The sequence below is a fragment of the Nannospalax galili genome, unplaced genomic scaffold (genome assembly GCF_000622305.1).
Source record: "Nannospalax galili isolate Female #2095 unplaced genomic scaffold, S.galili_v1.0 scaffold307, whole genome shotgun sequence".
NCBI classification, from domain to species: domain Eukaryota; kingdom Metazoa; phylum Chordata; class Mammalia; order Rodentia; family Spalacidae; genus Nannospalax; species Nannospalax galili.
The window spans coordinates 7085372-7106197 of NW_008359625.1; the positions used below are offsets into that span (position 1 = coordinate 7085372).

At 41.7% G+C, this 20826-nt stretch overlaps 1 protein-coding gene across 5 annotated transcripts in view; it reads left to right on the plus strand.

The window, feature by feature from the left end:
* The first annotated feature begins 699 nt into the window (after positions 1–699).
* Positions 700–20826, plus strand: part of Agk (acylglycerol kinase) — a 94240-nt gene continuing 74113 nt past the window's right edge. For 2 of the 5 annotated variants that reach the window (XM_008823526.3, XM_029558859.1), the window contains exons 1-2: positions 700–812; positions 5375–5481. In XM_008823526.3, the coding sequence (XP_008821748.1) occupies positions 5381–5481 (101 nt within the window). In that variant the 5' untranslated portion in view covers positions 700–812; positions 5375–5380. Of the gene's footprint in view, positions 813–4067; positions 4113–5035; positions 5158–5374; positions 5482–20826 lie in introns of those variants that run through there. The other 3 variants (XM_008823527.3, XM_029558858.1, XM_029558857.1) reach the window with 3 other exon arrangements.

Here is a 20826-nt window from a genome sequence, read left to right on the forward strand (position 1 = left end):
CAACCTCTCCGACTCCCCATAGTCTCCACTCCCTATGTTCCCCTCTCCCCCAGCAACCATTAACTGCTTGTATATCCTGTGGGAGAGGAGGGCCCTTTGGGTCTAGTGTGCTACTTCACCCTTAAACACAGGATGTTAATGGGCCCCATCTTGTGATGGTTTGGTGAGAGTAACTACAGTTATCCTGCTTTCAAGACAGTAATGGCTGTGTCATCCCAGGAAGACAGACAACATTCCCTCTGGAGCAAGAGCTGTATTTTGTTGACATTTGGTGAGGACTTTGCAAATCTGTCTTGCTTATAGGGAAATAGGCAGGGATTCTGCATCTCATCTTCAGCTCATCAGTCTTCAAGTTTTGGGGAAACATTCTCTGTCCTGGCTTCTCCTCAGCGCTCTCTGCCTCTCCCACACTGGCCTAGGGTTTCAGAGCTTTTGCAGTTCACCCCCACCCCACTCCCTATCACCCAATTTCATTTTCTTTGTAGCGCTTACCACTGTTAACATCGTTTTACTCCTTTATTCTCCAGTTTAGTTACAAATCTTAAAACTATTATGTATTGTGAACTTTCCAGAGCCTATTGCCTGGCAATAGAGAAATGAAAGACTAAGTAAGGGAGTTTTGAAAGGAAAGGAACGCAGCCCCAGGGCGGAGGCTCCCGCAAGCCCACCTCCGGGTCACGAGAGCCTGGCCCCGCCTGGCCCGCGCAGCCCAGCGGCGGAACCCGACGGCCGTGGCAGCGGTTTCCCTTGAAAGAGGGGGAGAGTCTTGAGAGAGCACACAGGAAAGGCCTGGCGGTGAGCAGCTGGCGGGGGTGAGTGCGGGCGCCCAGCACGGGCCGCTAGGCTGGCGGCGAGCGTGGCTCGAGTGTGGGGCACATCCCCGGAGCCGCGCGGGGCAGGGCGGCCTGGGGACCGGCCTGGAGCCGGGAATCCGCCTGCTTCGCGGCCGCGGCGGGAGAAAGGGACAGGCCCAGCCGGCGTGGCGCCCGCATCCGTGGTCACTGGGAGTCAGGGGTGCTGGGTTCGAGTCCCAGAGCTGTCGCTAACTTGGGGACCCGCAGTCACCTTTGCCTTTGGGCTTTGGAGTACTCCTGTTCAAAAACGTGGCGGATAGTATTAGATTCCTGGGTGGGTGGGTGGATGGGTTAATTCATTCTAAACGCCTTTCTAGGTTCTGGTGAGGCAGAGGATAGAACCTGCCCGGAAGGAGTTCACGCACTTAGGAGAAAACCCCACCTCACTTGTCGGGGGGAGGGGGCTGCAGTTAGAATTCGGAGGTCCTTGGGGTTGGGCAGAACCTGCTTTGAAGGCAAAAGTATGTACATTTAGCCGGGCGTGGTGGCGCACGCCTTTAATCCCAGCACTCGGGAGGCAGAGGCAGGCAGATCTCTTGTGAGTTCAAGGCCAGCCTGGGCTACATGGTGAGTTCCAGGACAGCTGGGGCTACAGAGAGACCCTGTCTCAAAAAGACAAAAAAAAAAAAAAAAAAAAAAAAAAAAAAGTATGTACATTTAAACAAAATTGAGACATTAACTGAGATTAGAGGATGTGACTTCTGGTTACTTAGAAGGTAATATACACTGCTAATGTGTTACATACTGTGATGACAACTTAAATATGGAAAATTTACAGATTTCATTCACAACCCCATTACAGCTGGTCTTCACAGCCAAATGAGGTCATCAGAACACATGGTGTTTCCTTGTTTTACTAGTGAAGAAATGGAGGCAGAAGTTAAATGACTTAGCCAGGGACCTACCACTAGGAAGTGGTAAAACTAGGATTTAGTTCCAGGCACGTGGACCAGTCAGTCCTCTATCCACGCTAGGTTGCCGGCATATTTCCACATTCATTTTTTTCATAATAGATGAATCATTTATGACAGGGTTGGGGATGGCCTTTAAAGAAATTATTCTCTAATTTACTGGTATATTTTTTTCAAGCTCCTCTCCACTTGGGTGATTTTTATCAACACTCAGACTTGACCTCCACAGCTTGAATGCCAAATCTGTATCTGTGTCCATTTTCTCCTTCCAAACAGCTAAATCCAGACATCTGCCCCCTGCAGTAATGTCAGTCTAGGGTCCCCTAAGCTGCATGCTTCTTTTCTCCACAAAGCCACAATACAAACCTCTAGGATTGAAATTACTCCCCAGTCATTTGCCCAAGCACACAATCTGGCTTGGCTTCTCATCCCTCACCTCCCTGCAGTCAGTTTATCACCAAGTGCAGCCAGTTTCTGCTTTCTAAAGACCTCCAAATTCAATCTTTGGCTACCTTTGGTTTCTTCCTTTAGTGGACTAGAGACTATAGCAATAACTCCCTAATGGCTCTCCTTCAGTGCGCTTTCAACTTCTGCCAGTCCATTTTACACTGCAGTTCAAATATGATCATATCGCTCACCTCCCAAAGCTGAGGAAGTTTTTTCTTTATCTTCAATGTAATATCCAAAGTCCTCAGTGTGGATTCAAGGGCTTTTCTAATCTTTCCCCTCCCACCATACTTTATCTTTAAGCTACCGTTTCTTTTTTTTCTTTTTTTATGTTATGTGTATGCGAGTATTGCCTGCATGTAAGTGTACCTGTGTCATGCAATGCCTGTGGAGATCAGAAGACGGCATTGGAAGCTCCTGGAACTGGAGTTATAGATGGTTGTTAGTCCTCATGTGAGTGCTGGGAATTGAACCCAGGTTCTCTGCAAAAGCACCCAATATTCTTAACCGCTGAGCCATCTCTCCAGCCACTGTGTCTTTTTTAATCCAAACGTTAGTCATGAATCTAGTCATGGGTGAGAAGAGAAATTATTCTCCTCTGTACTGCCTGTGTTTTTCAGAACATAACTTGCTAGAGGTTTTTGTTTTATTTTGTTTGCCTTTGTACACTTCCTAGTTCAAACTGCTATAACTGGTGTGACTTAAATAACAAATTGATTTCTCACAGTGTGAAAACTGGAAATATAAAACCAAGCTGCCAGCAAAGTTGGGCACTTGATGTGCCTGTTCCTGGTTTGCAGATGGCCATCTTGCTATCTTTATCTTGTTGCTATCTTTAGGGTATGGGACCATTTCGTCCATTGTATAGGGGTGATAATCCCATTCATGAGGACAACACCCTCATGACCTTCCAGAAGCCCTATATCCTAATACCATCTCAGTGGGAATTGGGACTACTGCATATGAATTTTGGAGACATGCAAATGTTTAGACCATAACATATACCTAACACCTTTACTTTGTGACTCCTAATTCTTCAAGGCTCTAAGAAGAATCCCCCAACTCTCTCTGGCTCCTTCATGTTCATCCCAGTTAGGCTAGTTTTTGTGGACTTAATAGATCCTGTGCTCATCCCTTAACACATGTCTTAGGCTGTGGCGACTTTAATTGTGGACTTGTGTTGCAGTTGTGGATTTAACAATTATGAGCACTTGAGAATGGGTCCTGGTCGCCTCTGCTCTAGCTCTTGACATACAGCCTAGCATGTAGCTGCTTATTAAAGGCTTCTTGAGTGATTAAGTGTTTAGGGCCAGATGGAGGGGAGGGCAATAGTTAGATGGACATTTGGGATTTTTTCTCTACCAGCCTGAGTGATGTCTGCAATGAGGATATTTCTTCCCATGACAGGGATTTGAACCAATGTGAGTTAAAGGGAGAACGAAACAAACTTCACCCTTTAATGGAAGCAGCTGGTCTCACACTCACTATAAGAACTTTTGTTTAAATTTTCATCTGTTTAGAAAATAATTTATATTTATTTCATAAAACTTTGCATTGCATATATGTTGCAATTTTAAGATGTCATTCAACCATCCTAAGATTTAGAGGAAATTACATTAAATTTCTGCTTTTGTTTATTGATTTTTTTTATTGTTCTATTTGAGCATAATTGGGATAATACTAATTACATATGGCTTTTTGTCCTGCTAATTTTACTAAACATTGTATTTTGAGTTGTTTTTTCTACATCTGTAAAATTCTTAGTTAAAAAAAAAATGAATTGCTATATGACTTGCTTAATAGATGTTTCTAAAATAGCTGTTGTGTGCCACATCTTAACTAAGGCCTGTGTTCTAGTGGTGACCAAAGTCCGTACTCTCATGGCGTTTACTCCACTGGGGTAAGTTAAGTAACACATTAGCTAATAAATATTGATAGCCTCAAATAGTGCCATATAAAAAGAAACATACTTTTCAGTTTGTTTTCTAATAAAGAGCTAACTTTTCCTTCTAAGAGTATATGAGAATATCTACCTCACTGTATTTTATCATTAGTGAGTATGATATTTTAAAAATGTTAATGTTGAGCCAGACATGGTGGCATACACCTTTAATGCCCAGCACTTGGGAGGCAGAGGCAGGCAGATCTCTGTGAGTTCGAGGCCAGCCTGGTCTACATAGTGATTTCCAGGCCATCTGGGGCTACAGGGAGACCCTGTCTTGAAAAGACAAAAAAAAAAAAATTAAAAATGTTAATATTATACGTGCATAGTAATAGCTCTTTGTAATTTACATACATTTGATTAAGATGAGCATTTTTATGTAGCCATGTGCATAGAGTTTTATACATGTTCTCTGCTGATTTTCATATTGAAGGCCTAGTGTTTTCATCTGTTTTGAATACGTTGCTACTGGTGTTTAGGGGACCCCTCATGTGTAATGGACAGACACTCCTAATCAGTGGAGTAGTGGAACAGTAGGACGGTAGACTCGAGAGGAAGCCGGGTGTTCTAGTTTGCTTTCTATTGTAAACACTCCAACCAATATTAACTTGGGGAGGAAAGGGTTTATTTGGCTTATATCTCCTGGGTTCATCAGGGAGTCCAAGGTAGGAACTCAGAGCAGGGACCTGGAGCACAGGTCATGTAGGAACGCTGCTTACTGGCTTGACCTGCTTTCTTATACAATACAGGACCACCTGTTCACAGGACCACAGTGGGCTGGGCCCTCCCACATCTCTCAACAGTCAAGAAAATGCCCTATGGACATGGCCACAGGCCAGTCCAATGGAGGCAATTCCCCAATTGAGGCTCCCTCTACCTAGGTATGTCAAGTTGAGAGACAACTAAAGCCATCCAGCACACCAGGAGAGCCCATGCCTCTCTTCCTGCCTCTCCTCCTTCTGTGGATGCGGAAGTGATCAGACAAGAAACACGTACAGTTAAGGTAGAAATATATGAATAAAGATGGAAATAAAGATAGTTGAGTGGATGAGAAGATGCTGAGACTAGAAAGGAAAAGCTGAGAAGCCAGAGCAGAAGTGGCAGCAGGAACCCTATGCGAAGAAAAAAATGAGGAGAGAGACCCTAGGATGGCTGATAAGCTGTGGTTTGATTATCTTGGATAATTTTTTTTTTTTTTTCTGCCTCTACTAAATCTCTAGGAGAAGATGACCATGTTCTTTAAAACACTTCGAAATCACTGGAAGAAAACTACAGCTGGGCTCTGCCTGCTGACATGGGGAGGCCATTGGCTCTATGGAAAACACTGGTAAATATTACCGCCCCACTCCACCTGCACTTACTACAGAATGGGCCAAAGGGCCTGAGGTTGAAATCCTGTTCAGCTGCGCTTCTCTGTAAAGTACTCTGGTGATAAGTTATTCAAAACAAAGACATTTCTTATAATCCGTTCTATGTAATTAAAACTGTATGGAACAATAGCTAGAACATACTTTAGCAGATATACATTATATTAGTGAGATTGCAAACTATTTTTATTCACTTGATAGTTGAAGAAATTGAGGTCCATTCTGGACAGAATAAAGTTCTTTCCCAGATTAGTAGATTGAGCTTGCTACTCACATCTTCTTGGTATTCCTTTCTCGGTTTCTTGCTGTGGCCTCCTTCTTTCTTCCCTTGGATGCTAGACACTCACTGCTCTGCTTTTCCCACCCCTGTGACCATCCTCAGCTATTTCATTAGCCTGGGTTAATTAAACGAGACAGAGACTTTCACCCCTTTTGATTGGATAAGGAGTTCAGTGTAATTCTAAGTTGAATTAGTCTTCAGACATGGAGGAAGAAGAAAGTGCCAGAATACCCCTTCTGGTTTAATATGGTAATACTTAGAGATGTTTTGTATAAAAATCATAAAAAGTTAAGATAACCAAGAAAATTATAGTCTTTAAGGACTCAAATGCTGCATCTTACGACTGTAGCAACATGGAAATCCAGATGGATTCAGTGTTGCTTCGTTAAACAGGAAGTGAGGTTTGTGATTCACTGTTCCTTCTACAAGAATTCTCAATTCACGGTTGGCAGGAAAACTTTAGGGTGCAGCATGGTATCTGATTTTTTTGCAGCTGTGTAGGTTGGAGCATCTTCCCTTCCTAAGCATCCTCAAAACTAAGCATCCAAATAGTGTTAATGAGTATCTAAAAAGCTTAGGGTTTATAAGATAGGACAGTGGTTGAACAAACTTTTTAAAAATGGAATATGAGGTATGTAATGTCTGGCTTTTTCCCTTTTCCAACATGAGCCTTCAGGAAGAGTCTCTTGACTTCCTGCAGGGCCAGCTCAGTCAGGAATCTCCACCTGCTGTGAAGATGTGAAGCGCTCACTGTGTATTCTGTTCAGAGGTTCGCTAATAATTTCCTAAAGTCTTAAGACTTTAAAACAAGGCCCACTAGCTCTCTAGCATGAAGAAGACTCATTCTGAGTTTGTTTTAAAACAGCTTGAACCCAGAGTGTGGTTGAAGCCTGGAGGCCTCACTTTGCTCTTTCTCCACCCTTGAAATTTCCATGTTCTGGCCCCACAGGCAACACCCCCCCACACACATGCACATTTTTTGCTTCATACTCTGCTACCACCTGGCCCCTCTTATTTTCAAATTGTAGTGAAAAGCATATAGTTTACTACCTTGATCATTTGTGAGTGTGCAGGTCAATATTACTAAGTGTATTCATATTGTTGTACAACAGAGTTCTAGAACTGTTTGGTTGCAAAACTGAAACTCTGACCTGCTAAGCAGCTCCCATTTTCCTCCCCCCTTCCTTAGCTCCTGGCGACCACCGTTCTACTTTATTTTTCTGAGTTTGACTAATGTAGACCTTTGGTATAGGTGGGATCATACAGTATTTGTCTTTCTGTGACTGACTTTGCATTTTAAATGTCCTTCAGGTTCATCTGTGTTATGAAATGTGGTAGGATTTCTTTATTTTTAAAGGCTGAACAGTTAATATTCCATTGTATGCACATGGCATACTTTATTTTTTGATGGGCATTTGGGTTACTTCTGTCTATTGGATATTGTGAATAATGTTGCAGTGAACTTGGGAGAGCTAATTATTTCTTTGAAACTGTTCTTTTAGAGACATATCTAGGAGAGGGGCTGCTGGATCAAATGGTAGTTCCATTTAAAAAAAATTTTTGACACCAAAATTTTTAATCTCTCATACTAAATCCAGTACTAGAAATTTAAAATAGATTGCTGTTTTCAATATAGAAAATGAAATTAACATGTAATGATTTTGGTTTTCTACAACTAAGTAATTTTTATGTGTTTTTTATTTTTATTTTTTTAAATTTGTTTTTATTGAATTTTTGTGTATTTCATACAGAACATCTCAAACAATCTTAATCATCTTTATACCCCATCCCCACCGGCACCCTCCCGTAGTCCCCCTACTGGAGCCTATACTCTGTCATTCCTGTGTTAAGTCATTGTCCCCAGATGTTCCCCAGTGCAAGTCTATCCACTGAGGTCTTATCAGCCTTCCCCAGTGAAAGTCTATCCACTGAGGTCTAATCATCCTATCTAGAGTTCCTTGTTTTAGGAAGATCAGCTCTTCTTCACCTGGCAGCAATCAGTTGCCAATATTTCTTCAGATAAGATTGGAGTCTGCTGTTCATTTTCCCAGTTCTATGCTGGGTTTTTGTCTGCCTGAGTTTGCGTGGGACTTGTGTATGCTGACACCATTGCCATAGACTCATACGAGCAGGTTCCCAGGAGCTTGTAGGACTCTGTTTCCATATGGTCATGCACCTCCTCCCTGGCTCTTACAATCTTTCCATCCCCTCTTCCTCGATGGTCCCTGATCCTTGGGTGGGTGAAGTTTATTTAATAAAGGGATCCCTTCTAAGGACCAGCATTCAGCAGACTCTTGATCTCTATGCTTTGGCCATTTGTGACCTTTTGTGTTCCTGGCCCTCTGCTGAATTAGGGAGCCCTTTTTAAAATTTTTTGAGGAGCCTTCAAATTCTTTTTGATAGCGTCTTTTGCAATTCCACTAGCAGTGCAAAATGTTTCCAGTTTTTCTACATCCTTCCTGACTTACGTTATTTTGTTCTAATGAGTATGATGTGGTATTGTGGTTTTGATTTGCGTTTCTCTAAGAAAACTAAGTATTTTTTCATATGCCTTTTGGCCCCTTGTATGTCTTCTTTGGAAAAACGTCTGTTGAAGTTCTTTGTCCACTTTTAATTGGATTTTATCATTGTTATTGAGTTTTGTGAATTCTTTATATAGTCTAGATATTAACCCCTTAGGAAATGCATGATCTGCACAGATTTTTTTCCTCTCATTTTGTGTGTTGCTCTTTTAATTTATTGTTGTCTTTGGGGGTGCCCAGAAGTTTTGAAACTTGATGCAGTCTCATTTGTCTCGCTTTGCTTTTGTTGCCTGTGCTTTTGGGCTGTGTGTGTGTGTGTGTGTGTGTGTGTGTGTGTGTATGTACATGTGTGTTGGTCAGAAGCTAACACGGTGTCTTAATTGCCCACCCCCTTATTTTTGGTGACAGTCTCTGATTGATCGTGAAGCTCAGATTTGGCCAGACTAGCTGGTCTGCAGGCCTCAGTAATCCTCCTGACTCTGCCTCCTCGGTGCACGAATTGCAGACACATGCTGGCATTGTACATGGGCTTGGGGGTTCCAAATTTTGGTCTTCATGCGTGCAGGCTAAACACTTTTCCAACGGAGCCATTCCCTGATCCCTGCCTGAGCTTTTGGTATCACTTATAAGAAATCATTGCCAAATCCAATGACATTAAATTTTCTCCTTAGGTTTGCCTTGAAGAATATTAGGTCACGTTTAGGTCTTTGTGTTTAATTTTTGTGTATGGTATAATGCGAAGGTATAACTTCATTCTTTTGCAGTGGACTGATACCATTTCTTGTAAAATGTCCTTTTCCTGATGAATGGTCTTGGTACTTTTGTTGAAGACTTTAATCATATACAATGGAAATTTATTTCTAGAGTCTATTCTGTACCATTGGTCTGTGTATCTGTCTTTATGCCAGAACTACATTATTTGGATTACTATAGCTTTGTAGTAAATTTTGAAGTTGGGAAGTATGAGGCTTCCAACTTTGTTATCATTCTAGATTGTTTTGGCCATTTGGAGTGCCTTGAGCTGTCATACGGATTTTAAGGTGGCTTTTTCTTATTTCTGTAAAAAGTGACATTGGGATTTTAACAGGAATTGCATTGAATCTGTAGATTGCTATGTGGTATGGACATTTTAACAGTCTGAAGTCTTCCAGTGAATACATCTTTCTATTTACTTTTCCTGTACTTTTTAGTGTACAGATTTCTGACCTATTTAAGTTTATTTTTAAACATTTTACTTTTTTGATGCTCTTATAAGTGTGATTGTTATTTTATGGATTGTTAACTGTTAGTATATAGAAACACAACTTATTTTGTTGATTCTTTTTCTACCTCGGAACTTCGCAGAAGTTGTTTATTAGTTTTAACATTTTTATATGTTTGAGTGTATCCTTAGGGTTTCTACATAAAAGATCATGTCATCTGAAAACAGGTAATTTTCTTCTTCCTTTCCAATTCGGATGCATTTTATGTCTTCTCCTTCCTCCCCTGTCCCTCCCCCCCAACATGGGGTTCTGCTGTGTGGTCCAGCTGCCCATGATCTTCTGCCTCAGTGTCCCAAGTGCTGGGGTTATAGGTATGCGCCATCACACTGGCACTAATAATTTTCTCAGCTACATTAGGCTTTCACGCCTGGCTTGTCAATATCCTTTTCTTTCTAAATTCTCTTTCCCCAAACTCCGTGAATGTCCATGTAGATGACTTACCTAGCACACAACACCCCCCTCCATGACCTCATCTGTTCCTGGGCATTTGCACTACTGTCTCCTTTCATCTGCCCCCCACACCCCTGGCTGGATGCTAACCTGGTCTTCACTTGGCCTGGTCCACTTCTGAGACGGAACCGTGCCATTCTAGTCTCATTATGGCCGTCTATACTCCAATTTTCTCTATCATCACTCCTTCCTAGTTTTCATTGTTACCAAACTTCTCGGTGCCTCCTTTTCTTTCCCAAACTAGCATTCTTTGGGTTTCACTTTTTTCCTATCCTCGATTTCTTGATCCAACACATGTACTCCTCAACCCCATTCTTACCTGCTCGGCCTGGCCTTTTCAATCCCACAGTCTCTTTCCTTTACCCCAGCTAAACACAGTTTTGAATGGCTCCTCACTGCTTCTCCACCAGTGTCTTGTGCCACATCTGATTCTGCCTTTATTATTTTCACCATTTTGTTCCTCATTCTTTTTGACCACTCACCTTTAGAAACAGTTGATTCTCCTTCAAGTGCAATTTTCCTCTTGCCTCTTCCAAACTCCTGCTTTTTCTCCCTCTCTCTTTGGCTGTTTCTTCTTCTGTCACTCCTTCCTTCCCTCAAGCATGAGAAGACCATTCTCGGCCCTCAGCCCTCTTTTCATCATGCCCTACCCCTGCATGACCTCACCCACTCATACTGTCTTCTGTTACATCTCCAGATGTCCAAGTCCCAGGTGTTTTTTTAATATTTTATTCATTATTTTTAAGTGTATGAGTGTATTGTCTGCATATGTGCAAGTGCCCCCGTGTTGTGCAGTGCCCTTGGAGGTCAGAAGAGGGCATCGAATCTCCTGGAATGGAGTTGCAGACAGTTGTTAGCCACCGTGGGGTGCTTGGAACTGACTGAACCTGGGTCCTCTGCAGGAGCAGCTAATGCTCTTAACTGCTGAGCCATCTCTCCAGCCCTATTTTTTTTTTGTTTTTTTTTTTTTCTATAAAGACCTCTTCTGAGCTCCAGACCTGAATTCAGGTCTTTATCTCTGGATGCTTCATGGGTATCTCAAACTCAATATCCTAAAAATACAAATTTTCCTGCTCAGCCTGCTCCTGGGGAGTCACAGTACTCCCTCTCTGTCTTGTTTCCCAAGCTATGTTTGGGCGTCATCCTCACCTTCTCCTCATGTGTGTTCCTCATACCCTGTGCATAGATTTTAAGTGATTGTGCATCCTCTGACTCTCTGTGTCCCTTTTCTTTTGTCTGTTCTCACTGTCCCCATCTCTAACCACACTTCTGTCCTCTCTTGCCTGGATTCTTCTTAGCCTCCTGGCTTTCTCCCTTCCTCGTACACTCTTGTTTTGGAAGTGAGGGTTGTTGTTGCTTTAGAATCAAACTCAAAATTCTTAGCAATCCTGCAGGAGCTTTTCATCTGCATACGCCTGACACCTTGCTGCATTCTACTTTAGCCTGTGGAACTGCAGGTCTTCTGAAGTAATCTGTTCCTTATACTTCAGGGTTCCTGGAGACTCTGCAAATGGCATTCTTTCCTCAGGCAACTAAAGTTTTCCCAGGTCTCTGATACTACTTTTTCAAAGAGACCTTCCCCCTCTACTCTGAGTTAGTTCGACAGTCTTTCCTGCATTTTCTCGGTAGTGCTATGAGCTCTTTCTATATAAAACACTCATTGTGCTGTGCACGGTGGCGCATGGCTTTAATCCTAGCAGTGGAGGCAGAGGTAGGTAGGTCTCTGTGAGTTTGAGACCAGCCTGGTTTACATAATAAGTTCCAGGTCAGCCAGGGCTACATAATGAGACCCTGTTTCAAAAGAAAGCAACAACCATAACAAAACCCCCTACTCATTGCTCTTGTGGGACCAGTGAGATAGTTCAGTGGGTAAAGTGTTTGTTGTGCAAATATGAGGACCTATGTTTGAATCCTCAGCACCCACAGAAGTCAGACATGGCTCTGTGCATCTAGAACCCCAGCTCTGGGGTGGCAGGGACAGATCCCTGGGGCTTGCTGGCCAGCCAGTGAGTTGAAACTTTGAGCTCCAAATTCAGTAAGAGACCAAGGGAAGGTGGAGAGTGATGGAGGAGGAAATGCAGCATTGACCTCTGCCCTCTCTGTACACTAGGTGAGTGCACCACACACAGGTGCGCTTACATTGAACAACATGCGTGCACACGCGTGCACACACACACACGTGTGCACAAAGTAAAAGTACTCACTGTAGCATAACTTGTTGGGTTTAGATCTTCTCTTATCCCACTGTATAGGCGGGGGCTTTGCTTTGTTTTGCTCAGTGTTCCCCTGAAGCCCTAGCACATTACAGAGTGCTCTACACACACAGGTTTATAGAAGAGGAAGCACACGAAAGGATGAGACTCAGAGGCAGAATATCCACTCCATTGGCCTCTTTTGAACTCACATGAGCAGGGTGTTGACTTTCCTGGAAACAAACACCATGTAGTCAGGTTACTCTTCCAAGACTTGCAAAATTTATTTTGAAATGTTCATGAATTTCCATTTTACCTTCTACTTTCTTCATACTCAGGCAATCTTAACTCCCATTTCAAAGAGAAAAGTTAAAGAACCCAGGGCGGTTTCCAGGCACACACTTGTGTGTTCTTCCCTTCAGTCTCAGAGGTTGCCATCCTTCCCACTGCGACCATCTGACTGTCATGTGCCCCATTCTGCCCCCTCCTTATCCGTTCCTTCCTTTGTGTCCTTAGTCTCAGGCTTCCGTGTATGAGAATCTTTCCAAGCCCAGGCCTGTCTTCATCCAGCTGGGTATCCCATTTGTTTACAGCCCTCTTTCCCTTCTATGTCTAGCAGTTCTGAACAGATACCTCTTGCTTCTTTACCTCAGTTTTAGAATAAAGTTAGCAAAATCTGATTTATACTCCATTGTTTGATTGAGCCTGCTCTTGATGGGGTCCTTAATAGCTCCTTAAGTGCTTTTCAGTCTTCATTGGCACATTGGATTGATTGTCCTTGGCCCTGGCCCTTTAGGGTGTCTTTTGGTTCTGCTTGTCTCTTAATTCTGGTATTCTCCTGGTTTTATCCTCATTCTGCACTTTTTATATGTGATCCCAACCTCATGGCTGTTTTGAGGTAAGATGTAGATTCTGGGGCCACTTTGTTTCTCTAGCCTGGATCTTCTCATGATAGTCCATGTAAATACAAGTGGTCGGGAGTGGGTGAACACATTCACAGCAGATTTGGAAAGAAAAGGCATATTTTAGCTTGCTTTATCTGGCCCTTTTTAATTGCTGCTTTTATTAATAGTTTGGCATCAGATATTTATTTGCAGGTGTTATTTCATTGTTCATAGTATTTATAAATTTTCTTCTCTATTGAGAATTCCTCTTCCTATTTTCTCTCTTCTCCCATTTAAAAGAAGAAAGTCCGATTTTTTTTTTTTTTTTTTTTAAGATTTCCTCTGTATAATTTTCCCAGTGCAGGCTGCTGTAGTTGACAGGAGCAGCAGGGATGGCTCTCAGCTCTGTAAGAGCAATTGAAGAGGAGGAAATGACCCTGTGTGCCGAGAGTAAAGAGTTTAAGTATTGTTCATTCCTCTCCAACTGCTCTCCTGAGCTTTTTGGGATCCCTGGGGAAGATTATGTTCCAGGCTGCTAGTTCATCACATCAGCACTTTACCTGCAATAGTCTTTCACATGTTTCTAGCCCTTGTAGTAGCAAAGAGCCTGCTATTAAAAGTAGCGTAAGAAGGGAAGCAGTGTGGTATCAAAGTTGTTTCCTAGGTCAGACACCAACACGCCCAAGAAATACGGCCTTGGGCTCTTAATTAAGCCTTATGTTCTTCCTCTTCGATCACTGAAGGATTGAACAAGATAATGGAGAATTTGTAGCTTAGTGTATTCTAGACATGAATTCAATAAATCCATTCAATAAATGCTAACAGTGTGAGTTAAGATGTTGCTAATAACTGGGCAGTGAGATGACATGCGAAACAACCAGGAAGTCAAAGACCTTCCCGATGGTTAAGTAAGATCTGAGCCCTTTTTCTATTTCGTCTTCCACATGTAATGAGACAGTTTTGAAAAGTCCAGTTTTAAGCCTAACATAGGGGCTGGAGGGGATGGATCAAAGGTTAAGAGCACTTGCTGCTTTTGCAGAGAACTTGGTATCAGTTCCCAGCACCCATATGGCAGCTCAAGTTCCTGTGGATCCGATGCCCTCTTCTGGCCTTCATGGTCACCAGGCACACACTTGGTACACATACATACATGTCAGTACTTACACATACATGTAAAATAATAAAATGAATCTTACGTCTAACATGACATAACTAGAAGAACAGGGCGTAAGTCACTGAGCCCAGTGAGATATGCCCAAACCCATGATGATCTGACTGGAGCTCAGATTGTTCCCATCGTCATTGAAGAACTTGTCCTTTTTATTCTGCCTCTGATGGGTCTCACCGTGTTTTGGTCAGTGAGCCTTGGCACTGCTTCTCAACTAACTGCCTGGGTTTGGTGGTTAACAGTGGCTCGGCTACTGCTTCTTTCTGGCCCCCACTTCTCAATTTACTCCTTGGACTCTCGTTCTGGCATCACTTCTCCCACCCACCTTTACTTGTGACCCACGACTCCCGTTTTTTACAGTGGAGGGTCCAGCTTTTCAAGTTAGCTGGCATTCCTGGTATCTTTTCTTGAGAGTTTTAAAAAAAAATCTCACAACAGTCATCAATCCTTCACCATTAAGCTTTCAAAGCGAATATACTACAGCCATGGTCCTGGGCCCTGTGCTCATAGGTTCTATTAATGTTAGAGCTGTTTTTTTTTTTTTTTTCTAAACCTAATAACACCAGTCATTACTATTCACTTGACTTTCCTAAGCATTGTGAGAAGTGCTTTCCAGCTCCAAACATTAAAAGAAAAAAAATCAGAAGAACTAAAAACAAATGGTTATGAAGTTGTCTACAGGGTTTGTTCAGTGCCCTTTGATTTTATTGAGCCCTTAATGATATTAACTGACAGTGACTGTCATGTGCTGGGCATGATCCTTAGTTCTTTGTATTTGTGATATCATTTTATCTTCCTAATAACTTGATGATATGGTTATTAATCTCATGATAGCATGAGATTAATAGCTCTATACAGATGAAGAAACAGGGACAAGAATAAGTGATTTCCTGGGTCATCCTCCTGCTGTGTGCCAGCTGTGAATCAAAAGCAAGATGACTCAAAGTGGCCACTGTCTTGGGTGTCATGAGACATATAAAAACTATTGAGCTGAGATTCTCTTCTGCTATAGTGCTCATACATTGTAAGAGCTTCTTCAGTCTGGACTTGGATCAGTCTTGCCTTCACTGCTTTCTCCATATGTGACTTTGGACAAGTTCTTTTTATATATATATAATTTTTTATTGATTTCATACAATGTATTTTGATCATATTCAGACACCCTCCCCATCTCTAGCCCTTCCCACTACCCCTTCCCCAATTTCATGTCTTCTATTATCCTTCTCTCCTTTCCCTTCCTCCCTCCTCCCTCCCTCCTTCCTTTCCTTTCTTCCTTTCTTCCTAGTTGTTTTTTAAAGGCCTATCAATTCCAGTCTGTACCTCCCAAGAGCTCTTGGGGTGTGGGTCCATGCCCTGAAGTCTGGTCAGCCTACTAGGTGTCACACTAGTGAGGAAAATTCTCTCTCTCCCACTATCCAGTAGATCTTTAGCCAGGCCTGGGGCTTCCTGCCCACCTCTCCCATCTATACTGGGCCCCTGCCTGACTTGGATTTGAACAAGTCTTGTGTATGCCGTCATAAGTGCGTGGGTTCATGTGTGCAGTGACCCTGTGGAGTCCAGGCAGCACAGTTTCCTTGTATTTATCTCCCACCATGGACTTAGTCTTTCTGCCCCCTCTTCTACCGTGATCCCTGAGCCTGTGGAGAGAAGGCATGATACAGGCATCCCGTTTGGTCGGAGAACTTCAGTCTCCTTGTGCTCTACATTTTGACTATTTGTGGGTCTCTGTGTTAAATGCCATCTGCTGCAAGAAGAACCTACTCTAGTGAGAGTTAATGGATGTACTTCATCTATGGATATAACAATAAGTCATTGTGAGTCCGTTTAATATTGTGAATCTACATACACCAATGACACATGGCAAATATTTTCTAAGTATTATCAATAACACTGTGCAATGGATTTATGATGTAGTCAGTCTCCTATATCTTGAACAAGTTTTTTTTTAATATTTTATTTTTTATTTTATGTGTATCATGTATTGCCTGCATGTCGGTAAGTGCACCCACATTGTGCAGTGCCCGCGGAGGACAGAAGAGGCTGTTGGATCCCCTGGAACTGGAGTTACAGATAGTTGTTAGCTGCCATGTGGGTGCTGGGATTCGAACCTGGTCTTTTGCAAGAACAGTCAGTATTCTTAACCACTGAGCCATCTCTCCAGCCCATTGAACAAGTTTTTAAAGCTTACTCAACATCACTTTTATCCACTGGTACAATATGCCACAACATATTATTGTGACACATACTGAAAGTAACAACCTATTTTTGTGCTAGATGTGAGGCAGTATGTGCTGTGTTTTATTAAAGGGATACAAAGTAATTGTCATGGATGCGCTAGGAAAAAATAATTAAAATTTTATTATGGAAATTTTAAACAAAATTAGATAGAATAGTATAATAAGTTACCATGCAACATAACCCAGCTAAAACAAATACCAGCTTTTCACTTGTTTAGTAATTTGTAAGTGGCTGCTGATTTGGACGAGGTGCCTGCACTAGGCTAGGCCCACAGGCCCAAACAGTATAGAATTCCATCACAGTAACCTAGGCTTTGTTTACTGCTGCAGGCCTGTACTGATGAACTGAGTTATGAATAGTCAACTGAACTCTAGTTGATTGGCTGGCAGCTGGACTAAGCTGTAGCTAGTTATATTGCTTTCTGAGCCTTACTGCTGTGTCTCTCTAAATGCTGTCAGGTTCTTTAGTTGGTTTGTTTTCATACTGGCTTTGGTTCATAGCGCTGCCCAAATTCACCGATCACTTTTGATTTGCTTTGCGCAAATAAATGCTATTAAATTCAATTGAAAAGCAAAATCCCTGTTAGTTCATTAATTTGATCTATATTCTTTTTCTTTTATGGGAATATTCTAAAGCAAGTATCATATCATTTTAACTATGAATACCTCTGTACCATAGCTCCAACAAGCAAGACTTTGAAAAGCAAAACACAGTGCCATTATGCTGTCCCTAACAAAAATAATTCTTTTTCATGTCATCGAACAGTCTGTTTATATTTTTCTTCCGGTCCCACATTGTTTTACAGATTTGTTACATCAAAGCTCTGTTTTACACTTTACATTTAGTATCTGCCTGTTAAGTCTCTTAATCTGTAGCTTCCCTGCTTTTTTGTTTTTATTACATTTATGTGTAACACACACACATACACACACGAGGGTGGGGTGGGGAGGGTGCCACAGCACATATGTGGAGGTCAGAGGAGAGGACAACTTGCAGGAAAGAGTTGGCTCTTTCCACCATGTGAGTCCTGAGGTTTGAACTCAGGTTGTCACGCCTGGTGGCATGCATCTTTACCTGCTGTGCCATCTCGCTGGCCCTTCCATGCTATAAACTAGCACCTTCTTTGCCCTGTAGAGTTTTTTACACTCTAGTTTTTTACACTGTAGACTGCTCAGCGTTGTGCAGAGCCGCATTGGATCTCATGGTGCACGCACAAAAAAACAATGACAGCTGATTCAACTTTATTTAAAATTGATACTGTATAGTTATTAAAAATCCTTTTATTTTTTAAAGGTATTAAATACTCTGTTGTGGTTTTGGTGTGGTCTTGAGTTTTGCACCTGAAATGAGGACTTCCCTTGCCTTGTTCTGGCCCGAGCCATGAGTTAATTTGTTCCTCCATCCTCTGGATTATAGCTGGGGAATGGATCCGGCTCCTGGAGCTTTGCTACTTGCAGTGTTGGCCAGGGTCCAGTATTATTGGCACCTCCTGGAAGTGGTTAGAAATGCAGTCCCAGGCCTTACCCCAAACCTGCTGTGGTAGAATCTGCATATTAACCAGACCCTCAAATGACAACCTAATAAGGCACATTAAAGCTTGAGAATTAGTGGTCAGGAAGCATAGCTGGACTCTTGGTATAATTTATCTGGCAAGAATGTGTGTGGTGATTTCTTACATTGTCACTGGAAGAGGCATGTCATGCCTGGTGTCCTGCTGTTTGTGATACTAAGACTGATCAGCAGATTAATATGTTGATCAATGGAGCTATTCTTGAGAAAGAAGCACCACTTGAGGGTTCCCTACAGCAGAACAGCTAGGATAAAGCTCTAGAACCCTATGGTGTGGATTTGAATCTCGACTTTCCATTTATCAGCAGTGAAGCTCTGGGTAGTTCACTTAACCTCTCTCTGCATGCTTGGATTCTCTGAACTTGGAGTAGACAGTAATACCTGTGCGTTGTCATACAGATTTTTTTTTTTTTTAAATAGCATTTGGCACAAAGAACACTATCAGGAATAACATCTTTTCTTTTGGCTTTTCCCTCATGAGAGAAAGCATCATAAGAAAGATGTCCTTTGAGTTGGGCCTTGAAGACTAAGAGGCACATTGTTGTAGGAGTGATCAATTACCCACACATAGGCAGAAGATGAAAATACAGTGGATTTGTGGAGATTGGTAAAGAACTTGACTTTCAAATTGTATGTTTTCATTAGAAAGTGGGAAAGAAAATTTAAAAAAAAAACAAAACTGTGGTGGTACAGCACTCTGGAGACAGAAGCAGGCAGATCTGTATGAGATTAAGGCTATACAATGGCTCCCTGGGGCTATACAGATATCCTGTCTCAAAAAAACAAAACAGAATAAATAAAAAGAATGTGGGAAAATCAGATTATGGAAGGCTTTAAATATAGGAAGTTTGTAGTATTTGAGTAGCAGTGATGATCTTAAGGGGAGAAGATTTTTAAAAAAATTTTATCAGTATATTTTAATTTTTAAAATTCAGAAGTTTGCCTTTATAACTTAACTTAGATTTTATATATATATATATATATATATTTTTTTTTTAGAAGAAGCATTTCATTACAGCTTTAACATACTCAACAACAGTTTACAGAGCAAAGTTACATCTCTTTCCAAAGTAGCTATAAAATTTTTACAGTCGCTGTTGAATTAATACAGTTATACAATATTGAACTCAGTATAAGCCCTGCAAGACATAAAATTGAATGAGTTTTTAACCTTTAAAAAAGATCTCCATTTCATTTTAAAAATGTTTCCTACAGACTCATTTTTAATGCTACTAATACTTAGATGTTTGCACGTGTCTCTAATCTCTATGTATCTGATTATTGCTAGTCACAGTCAGTTACTTTCTGAGATCCACCTGAGCACTGATACAAATAAATGGTTTACTTTTCCACATTTGTCTACTCTAATGCATTTTAGTTAAAATGTGTTGTATTTTGTGTATAGTACCTATCGTAGACAAATTGATAGAAACAATTCTACAGGTCTGCTGTTTTTCACATTTTAGTGCTGTGTCTGTTTTACCTCATCGTGTTGATTACCCTTAAGTTTATAGAATAAAATTAAGCTTATCAGAAAAATAAAATATATTTAAAAGAAAAAGTTAGCATCTAGTGCTACTGTGTCCCACAGGTTCTTCTCCATTGACCCACACTACTTCCACTGGTGAGTTAGAGGAGCATGACAGGACTGCCACTGGTGCTCTTGCTGTTGCTAGGACACCTGCAGATGTTACTGTATGAAGGTATCTCCTCTCTGGCATTGTTGCTTGTTATGTAGCCTTTAGCTGTACATACGGACTCTTAAAAAATTATATTGGCCCCTTTAATCTTTGGTTATACTTTCCTTTTGGGTATTTAAGGCTATACAGTTGGCCCAGATTAACCAATTTATTCTTACTCGTAAGGCCGTTTGAGGATCTGTTCCTCAGGGGTCACATGGGCTTGGGAGGAGTCCTTGGCTCCTTTCTTTTACCATTTCCGCCTATGTGAAGATAAGTCAAAGGTCCTGCATGACCACGGCTGGCTTCGCTTGGAAGCATGGAGGAATGATTCCTCTGTGTTGACCTTCCTCTTTGTAGGCTGGACACTGGTTCAAGTCCATCTGGTGGGGTCTCCTCGGCCTCCTTGATCAAGAGGCCAGATGACCCACCACAACCATTACAAGACATTTTGAGAGATGCTCATAGTCCTCTGGAACTAGTTGACCTAGGAGGGCAAGAAGCAAAAAGTGTCCTTTATGTCCCTCTGACCAAATTAGTATAGGCCTCAAAGTATGTCTGTTAAACATCTAAGAAGGTTAGTTCCACCAGTGTGGTACTTTTAATTACTGTGTGCCATGTAGATAAATCTTGGGCAAAGACCAATTGTTCTCATATAAACCTTGCCTAGACATATATTTCTTGATCTGCTATGTATAATTTGTTGGTAGGTTGTTGTACTAATATGGTTCCCTCTGGTTTTTAAAACTAGCTAGGCATTATTTATCTCTTGCATTGTCTAACCCGTCCATCATGGGGGCACCTTAATTGGGGAAACCATGATGAGGGGAGATTTTGAAGAAGGTGGCACTCTAAATATAATCCAGTCCCTTATGCGGGGTGTGGTTCATTAGTTTACTTCAAAGGTACTGAAGGTCTGAACCAGAGGTGTTGTATTAGGGAGGGGAAACGGACACATGTGAGATGACGGTACTGTGATTAATACGTGAGCTCGAGCATTGCGGGCAGGTGGGCATCTTTCTGGCTTCCAATTTGTTACTTCCCAGCTGTGTGACTTTGTC